This window comes from Vipera berus (genome assembly GCF_964194415.1).
Source record: "Vipera berus genome assembly, chromosome: 1".
NCBI classification, from domain to species: Eukaryota; Metazoa; Chordata; class Lepidosauria; order Squamata; family Viperidae; genus Vipera; species Vipera berus.
The window spans coordinates 214884517-214893957 of NC_138202.1; the positions used below are offsets into that span (position 1 = coordinate 214884517).

The window sequence follows — 9441 nt, forward strand, 5'->3', positions numbered from 1 at the left end:
AATATAGGAAACCTTGTCATAAAAGATTTTCAGAAGTAGCATATCATTTAATTGCTATTTATTTTCATAAACATGAGGTATTTCAAAGTGCTATAAAGATGCAGCACTAAATGTACATCGTTGGAAGAAATTAAACACAGAACTTTGCAATTACCCAGTTCTATGCAACAAACATTAACAAATACATTAACTGGAAGAAACAGGCTAGGAAAAAAAGGCATATATAGTAAATTTCTTTACAAAAGTTTTTCTTAGTCCAAAAAAGTGATAAAGTAATATCTACTCAAAACTTTCCACAACCATTTTCATACGAAAATATAAGTATCAAATTTAGTTATGTATCAGCATCATACTAAAGTATACAGGCAGTGTAAGAATTAGTACAGTACATAACAGAGATTAACAATATATTTGTATACAAAAACATGCTCCTCAAACATTGAGGTATTACAGTACTTAGGTATGAACTTCCAGTCTAATATTGGTAGCAAAAGTCACCTCTCATAACCCAAGACGTGTACAAAAGGCAAACGTGTATATGGTATTTACACAGGTGGTTCCCTTCCCCCTGGGTATAATATGCTTCTGCCCCGTAACACCTGTAAAACATAAGCACCATTAAAACGGAATGAATGTTTCCAACTCAACTGGATGTCATAAGCAAGTCCCAACGCTCACAACATTGCAAGAACACCGACAGTTCCAAGATGAAACACAAAAGCCATTCCACCGTGGTTTGGTAGTCTCTTCAATTCCAGAGAAGGACATCCATCTGATCTTCCCTTCAGGTAACAAGGTGGTGTCATCTACGCAAGAGACGGGATTGAAAATAAAACCAACATTCTTAACGTCAAAAAAACCATAGCTCTCTTAAGGAATCAAAAATGTGCAAAGTGGCAATAGCTGTCCAGATCAGACAAATATATAGATATAGATATAAAGGTCAGGTGTTTGTTTGTTTTTTTAACTCCCACATTAGCAAGTCTGCATATGTTCTAATTTTTTTATCAACTGCTGCTGCCTGATTTGGAGTTTTTCCTTTTCCAACAACAACTTGTGCTCTTCAGCCTGCAGGGAATGGACATACTCAGTGGCTTTTTTCAAGATGACCACTTTGGCGGCCTTCTCATTTTTCACCAGTTCAGGCACATGGTCCCTTAATGTCAGAAAACTCGACCTCAAATCGTTACGCCGCTGCCGTTCCAAAATGTTGTGGTTGCGTCGGCGCTCGCTGTCTTCTGAATCCGAATTGCGAGGACTGGAGCTCTTGGGCTTTGGTTGGATCACTGGCTTTGATGGACGAAGCGCTTCGTTTTTTAGCTTTTTGGGCGGAGGCACTTCTTCCTTCTCGATGTAAGGGGAAGGCGCGGCGTAGTTGTGCTGCTGGTGGATTGGGGCACAGCGCTTTAGGATGACTTCAGTGGGCTGAGTTCTCACGGATGCAAAGGGAGTGCCGTTCTTGGGACGCATCGCAATCGTCAGGGTAGTGATAGCTTTGTAGGAGGAAGAAGAGCGCCTCTTCTCCACAGTGACCACGTCAATTTCTTCCTCATCGTCCTCTTCTTCCTCATCTTCATCTTTTTATTGGAAAGACAAAAAAAGGTCAAGACATTACAATCCCAGGGAAGCATACTTAAGACTCAGACATTCGGTATTGATGAGCAAAGGCTAATGGATAAACTCTAAGAAATCTTAAAGCAGGAAGGGCGGACAGGAACGGGGCAGCTACCAGATACAGCATACATCTGCATCCTCAAGCATACATACATACATATCCCATCAAGCAAGCTATCATAAGTAAAGGAGACATAGTTAAATGAGTCCTATGTCATGGTCGAAAGATCAGAGAGATATTCAGGCAAATAAGTAAATAAAATTGCAGTCTAATTGGTTATAGGATAAAAAGAGCATAAAGAGAAAGAAACCCCTTAATCTGGATTTTATGGAACTGTTCTATTGAATTGAACTGCATGGACAAAACTGATTCACAAGGCAGATATAATGCATTCATGTTAACATACCTTCTCATTCACATATACTCATGCTCTCTCTCTCTCTCTCTCTCTCTCTCTCTCTCTCTCTCTCTCTCTCTCTCTCTCTCACACACACACACACACACACACACACACACACACAGGCATACACACAGACAGGGAAGGAGGGAGGGAGAGATGAAACCTCTCCTGGGACACATTCCATTTCTTTGAAAAGGTCTAGAAAACTAAGCAATTGTTCTCCCTGAAAATGCAAAGTGGTCCCAGTTGTTCGGTCCCTTTAAGCCAAAGTTCTGGTTTATTGCCAAGAAGACAGCTGTTAGGAGGAAGCCTTCTTGCTGAAAGCTGTCAAGCCTCAGACTTGAAGGAGGCAGTGAATTTTTTGAAACAGGAGGCTGATCGTCAAGTTTATGATTATGGTCATATGGCTCCTCTCATTTACAGACAAGAAACTGTTTATTGTCACACTAGATTCTCCTTCCTACCCCACCCCTAGAGATTATAAGCATTTTGCTGAATTTAAAGCCAGCATTCTATATTTTGTTCCATTTAAATCCCAAGCCTGCTAAAGTCACATACAATTTACAGAACATTCATTTTGAAAACTTAATAAATTGCAAAGTCAACCAGCAGAAGTCATTTTTGCTGAGAGAAGCCTGTTTTGTCTAATAGTTGATAAAAGTACCATTTTGGACAATAATAATAAATGCAGTAACAGTCATGTGGTGCTTAACATAGTGGTACTGTAGTTTTTTAAATAGATTTCATTCATCCACCATCAACACTCAAATGTCTGGAAAGGGACAAAATGCTGGGAGTCCCATAAGTAAACTTTTTTGATGATAACTCATGAGGGAGAGAAAAACATACTGCCATCTACTGGCAAGGTTTTGCAACACATCTAGGAGGGATCTAACAAAAAGTCTACTCTAGGGCTTGTGTGCTAGTTTTGAACTTTAGACTATTTTCAAAAATACAACTGGACTATAATCTACAACATGTCCTTCTCTTAGATGGTTTACTTCATTAATGTTGCCTCAATTTCATTCTACCAGCATTTTAAAATCCACACAACTGCAGAAACATCTTACTAAGTTAACAGCAGTTTCTTTCCTTGTCCACATCTATCCCATTGCTGCTTTTAAATCTGCCTCTAATAAAATTTGCTGTTCTGCAGTGGACAATTCCCTCTGTAAACAGAAGCCACCAACTTCCTTCCCTCCTTTTACACTCAGTTGTCAAACCCCAAAGCCACTGCGCTCTAAAATTTATATTCTTCACTGGATGCTGCACCGTACTGTTTTGTTTGTAGGTGTGGAACTGTAGAGAAAGCTCAGTTTAATCTGGCTGCAGAAAGGAATGGCAGAGAAAACAAGCACGCTCTTCCCCTATTCCACAAGGTCCCTGGGAGACATCTGACGGTGTATCTTAGGCCCCCAATTTCCTACGACTATCTTTGTTGGAAAAGATGTAAAATGCCCCCAAAACCTCACCTACTATGCTTTTTTAATTTTTTTTAAAAGAAAAGCACATCGTATTGGTTTGAGTCCCCCCATGAAACCTCCTACCAGTGCCCACACATAACAAAGGACGTGGTTATTTACCAGAATCACTGAGTGTGTCGTCTCCTGAACTGTTGTTGGCCCGGCTGTCACTAGTTACACTCGGGTGGTGGCTGCTTCGGGGCGAAGGGAGTGCCACCCCTTGAGCAAGGCCACTGCTGCAGTTCAAGCTGACCCGGGCCCCTGCCACTCCTCCTCCGGAGGAGACCGGGGCTGGGAGATCTCGCTTCTTAATGGGGAAAGGGAAAACCACGGCTGGATCCACACACTCTGACACGGAATTGTTGAGCTCTGCTTGGCTGCTGCTATCGTTTCCAGGGCTGGTTTTGGAGGGGTGGGCAGCTGGGGGGATGGCGGAGACAGCTGGGGCAGGCGCACCAGCTGTTCCTCCTTTAGTCTGTGGCTTCTCGGTGACGGCCCTTTCCAGCTTATCACTAGTTCCAAAGCCGCTCCACATACAGTCCTGGATAATGATGGCGTTGAGGTTGCTGCTTTCTCCCAAACCCATCTCAAAGGAATCTCCTCCATCGCCACTGCCCCACAGGTCAGCTTCGGGAGGCAGCAGCAGCAACTCGGATGCCCAGTCCAGAGGGTCGCTGGTTCGGTATCCCGCTAGAGCCGGTCCACCCCATGACAGGGGGGCTCCTCCTGGGGTGTTCTCCTGCAGACCTGCCGGGCTGGGAGACAGAGGAGGTGTAGGCAGTAGCTCAAACTTTTTCCAGATATCCTCCCCCGGAGGAGCAGAGTCTGGACCGCACAAGTAAAAATCATCTTCGTCTGGATAGAAGCAGGGCTGCAAAGAGTCAAATTCGAGGTCGGAATTCTTACTGACCATCCCTGGCATCTCCGCTGGTGGCTTCAGTCGGGATGCTTAATTGGGATATTACAACTGGAGAGAGAAATGTTTGCTTCCCACTGGGCGAGAAAAGACACCCGGTTCCTAGCAGAACCTGAAATTAAGCAGGAATGGGGAAAAGCACACATTAGATTTAAAAGGCAGAAAGATACACCTACTCCAGGCAGATCCATCATTATAAGCCTGGGCTTCTTTTCTTTTTGAAACCAGAATGATCCCCCATCAACATTTCAGTGAAAGAGTCTTAAGCCCCTCGAAAGAAACATTACCCACACCCCCAGGCTTACTTACTCCTTTTCTAAGAAAGAAAAATGCAGAAAAGGGATCGTTCAGCAAGAAAGGCTGAAGCCTCCACACCCTCTTGGTAGAAAAAGGGGTTCAGAGCCTTCCCAGATGCAGAAAAAAAAAATATTCCTTCAGCATTTGCCCTGCACGAAAAGCCTGCTGGCTATTCCAAGCAAAGTAAAGAGGAAGTTTCTTCCTCCTTTTGTCATCTGTAGTCTATGCAGGAGAGGGAAAAGGAGGACGGCGGCGGATGTTTAAAAAAAACACACACACACAGGGAGGGAGGGGGAGAGGCGCTCAGGGCTACTTTGCAAATTGCCATTCCATTCATTCGCCAGAGCGCTTCCAGAAAACCCACACACGCAGATAGGAGGAAGGGGAAAAGGGAAAAAAAAAAGGAAGTCACCCAGCCAAGCAGCATTATGCAACACAAGGAAATTCACACACGCGCACCGCCACTCACCCGGACCGGGTAAAACAAAAACAAAAACACCTTTTATAAGATAACTGGGGAGATTTTTGTCGGCGGGCGCTTGCACACACGCGGAAACGGGGAGGGGGGGGAGGAAAAGAGGATGCCACCGGGATGAAAAAAAGAAAAAAAGAAAAAGGGGGTGTTCGCTTTGCTCTTTTTTATTTTTTTACCTACACGAGGCGTTACTTTTTCGAAAAGAAAAGCCTGCGATTTCCCGACCTATCCCATTGTTCACCGTCCCGAAACCACAAATGTTATCAGGCCCACAACCGGCCGGCCGGCTGGCTGGCGGCCGGGCCCGCCTCATCCTCAGGATCGCGCGTAGTAGTTAAGCCCCATAAGTCCGAAATGGGCTGGGCAACTTTTTGCTACGGCCAAGCCGCGCCAGAACGAAACGGAGCGATCGTAGACAAACCCGGGAGGACATGAAAGAAGCGAGCTTTGGAGGCATTTACTGAAACGGGCCACCGAGGATCGGTGAACAACCATCGCTCAGAAATTGTGTTTTGTTTTGTTTTTTAATAATAAAGCTTTTCTCCCCCATCGAGGAAACGCGCGCGGCGGACACACACAAACACACATACGCAAAAAAAAAAAAAAACACAACACCAACCAAACAACCCTCCCCAACCAGCAGCCGCGATCCCAGCTGCTCTCGCTCGCCTGCCCCGCCCCCCCGATCGCTCTCACTATTGTACGGTCTTTTTTTACTCTCCCGTTCAAAAGCCGTATTAATTTGCTATCGAGACATTGGGGCGCGTGGGGGGAGGGGGGGGAGGGAGGCGAGGAGAAGCCACGGAAAGGCACTGAAACATCAGGACAGATGCAGAAAGGTTCTAGCGACCGCAACATCGGAGAGGGGGGGGAGCTGTTACTCCATTGGCTTCTGATGAATGAAACCCAAGCAAATGCGGATCACAATTCTTCCTTTTCTATCCCGAGGGTGGCACTGATCTCCCCGATCCTCTTTTTTTTCCCTTTCACACCCTCACCACCCCCATCCCCAAATTTTCTTTCTTCCCCCCCCCAAAGGTTTTTGCATCCCCTTGTCTTCTTACCTCCCGGCTGGCGGCGGCGGCGGCGGTTGCAAGGCAGAGGGGCGGCCGCGGGAGCAGAAGGGGCTCGTGTGAATGCAGATGGTCGTCTCCAATCTAGGACTTTAAAGAGCGCCAGCAGCCCAATCGCCCCCCTCCCGGCCAGCGTTCAAACCTCTGCATTCACCCTGTGCTTGCAGACAGATGACTGTCACTAAGTGGGCTTTGAACCTCTTGTATATTATTAACTAAAAAAAAAATTCCTGACACACCCGAGGAGGAAAAAGGGGGGCGAGCGAGCGAGCGAGCGAAACTTAACCCCACCTCCTTGATTTCCATAGAGCCAGGGGAGGTGCCAGGCATTTGGCGCCAAAAACCCCTTTTGCTACTGCCTCTTTATTCTTGGGAAGGAGACATAGAGGCTTGCAAAAAAAAAAGGGGGGGGGTGGGTGGGCGGGTGGGAAGAGGAATGCAAAGTGCCGCGATTGCACTCCCGCTGGGTTTACTCCGCTGCCACCGGCTGATTTTGGGGGCGGGTCGCGCACTTTGCGAAGCTGCCCTCCCAAGCCTCCCTTTTTTTTTTCCTTCCCTCCCTCCCCTCCGTTTGCTGCAATGGCAACAACCGAGGCGCTGCCTTGTCCGATCCTGGCTCCGTGATGCCCCGGGAGGAAACCTCTGCAGAAACCCCCGGCGTTTGTCCTTCACCCCCCCACACACACACACACTCCCCGCCCCTTTCCCCAGAGCCCTCCTGTTGCAGCCGATGCTTTCTGCAGGGGAAAGCAATCCCGGGGTCATCCTGCTCGTCTCATTTACCTAATGGTTTCCGTTCGGGTTTGAAATGTTGCAACCGATCGTTAAAAAGCAGGAGGAGGAGGAGGAGGGAGGCAAGACCAGATGGACGGGGATGGGGGAGAAGAACCATAATTGCAGAGATTGGGGGCGTCCTTGGGTGCGAGTAGGAATGGATCTAGAATTGCGCGGCAAAGCAGCGTCTTTGTCCCAACGGGCTGCCCGAAAGGCTCAGACGCGGAAAAACGGGGGGCTGCCGATTCGTAAGGCCAATTAGATTAGCTTCCCCGGATGTGTACATCCCTAGTTGGAAACAACCCCCCCCCCCCACACACACACGCCTTTCCCCGCTACCGTAACGACACCGTCTGGAGAGAAAAAAAACGCGCCAGCTTTGCTCTGCAAAAGGCGACACCTTGCGGATGTCCCCCTCCACCCCGGTGGAGGACCTGAACCGGGGCTGAAGGTAGATAAAGTAGGGCGGCCGAGGATGAGTGGGTCCCCCTCCTCGAAAAGTTCCAGGGGTTCGCTTGTGCCCCGCGGTTCAAAAGAGTGTACAAAAAGAAACTTTAAAACAGGGGTCTTCAAACTTGGCCCTTTTATGACTTGTGGACTTCAATTCCCAGAATTCCTCAGCCAGCAAAGCTGTCTGAGGAATTCTGGGAGTTGAAGTCCACAAGTCATAAAAGGGCCAAGTTTGAAGACCCCTGCTTTAAAAGATGGGCTGGGGGAGGGAAGTTGCTAGTCTCGGTGTGGGCATCTGAGTAACTTGAGTGTGTATTGGCGAGGCGGGAGGCGGGTAGGAGAGCATTTCCCCAAATGCATAGGCCAGGAGTTACAAGTAGACGGGTCGAATTCAACTGAATTGAAAGCAACTCGATTTGGCATCATTCCTCTCAGGGCATTTAATTGTCTCCATTATCATAAATCTGTGGCCACCTTTACAGAGGAGCCCATCTTGGCTTTCACTTGGAGTCCTGGTCGCTCAGGATCTGCACCCATGCCGTGGACATTTCCTTGGGAGTAAACATGGAAAAACCTAAGGTTGGTCTTCAGAGTTCGTCTGCACAAGACAGAATTGCAAATTTAAGGCAGCTGATGCCAGGGGGAGGGGGGGTTTGGAGTTCAAAACAGCACAGGGAAATTGTGGAGTTTTTATAAGAGTGGTTCGCATCCATAGAGGCACTTTAAAAAAAATCCTATGTACAGCACCAGACCTTAAGATGCCCGTGGACAAAGGGATGTCCTCAGTGCCATATAGCAGTTTAAAATGAAACACTGCCAAACATATCTATACCTGCTAATAGAAGTGCTTGAGCAAAAATATTTCCAGTAGCTAACAACACTACTCAATCCAGTTGTTTTACACAAAACCAACTCGAGTTGCTAGGGCAATTGTGATCCCGAATGGAGTACTTTACAGCTTGGGTATAAACCATCACAGTTCAAATAAACTGTATATAAAACTTCTCACTAAGAAACCTATCAATATGCTTGAAGCTGATAAAATGTCATTTCTAGCTTCTACTGTAGTGGAAGGACCTTAGTGCTCCTGATTTAAAGCCCTAGATGACATGTTCACTTTCAGCATATAAACTGGCATCTGAAGTGACTGTAGAAATATATGAAGCCAAAGTTTAACTTCTTGTATTGAGACTTGAGCGTTTCTTTTACATTCATTTATTTTTACCATTGATTTAATAATTTTCTCCTTTTTACTTCATTTTGTTAATGGCTTTTTATTTATTTTTTTTAAATTTTCTATTTTCATGCTTTATTATGAATACCAGTTTTTTTTAAAAAAATTTTTTTCTAGATATTGTCTCAGAATAATTAATAGGCTGGACAGAGACTTCTGTTTAGCCTTCCCCCCCCCAGCTTTTAAATCTGAGAACAGATTATCACCACCAGTACATATTTTTTTTCCTTTTTATTCATGCAGAAAATCTGGCTTCAGTGGTGAGAGACTTGACAGGTGCTGCAGTCTGCATGTAGCTTTGTGTTAAATTGCACACATTGCAAGACCATCATGTGTGTAGGCTGATTGTGTCATTGACTACTGTTCTGTATATTTGCCTTTAAAACAGAAGAAGCAGTCAAATGTGTTTTTCATATTTCTTCCTCATGATTGGTCTCTTCTTTGCCTGGAAGTCAAAAGCTTCAATTTTAAATGTATTCAAAGTTTCATTCCTTGACAGGCATCTACAACTTCAAATCTGCCACATTTGCACTGTGAATTAGAATGGAAATATATAAGTCTTCCGCTTTTGTCTTAGTTTTGCATACAAGATTTCTCTTTAATTAGGAATTTTTAAGGTAAAGTTGTAAAAATTATTATGCAATTGTAGTAATTGGTTCCGTGGTTTGGTTTCCCAAAAACACAAAAAAGGCACAAAGCCACTTGAAAAACACATGTCCTGATTAAAAAAAATACTTTTATACA

The 9441-nt window shown here is 45.5% G+C and overlaps 1 protein-coding gene across 1 annotated transcript; it reads right to left on the reverse strand.

Annotated features, from left to right (window-relative positions):
- Positions 1-264: 264 nt before the first annotated feature.
- On the reverse strand, positions 265-4405 carry MYCN (MYCN proto-oncogene, bHLH transcription factor). The gene is made up of 2 exons (XM_081314486.1): positions 3599-4405; positions 265-1577 (listed from the first exon to the last, which is right to left on the reverse strand). Exons 1-2 carry the CDS (start codon positions 4398-4400, stop codon positions 976-978), a joined length of 1404 nt encoding a protein of 467 aa, XP_081170612.1. The 5' UTR covers positions 4401-4405; the 3' UTR covers positions 265-975.
- Positions 4406-9441: the final 5036 nt, after the last annotated feature.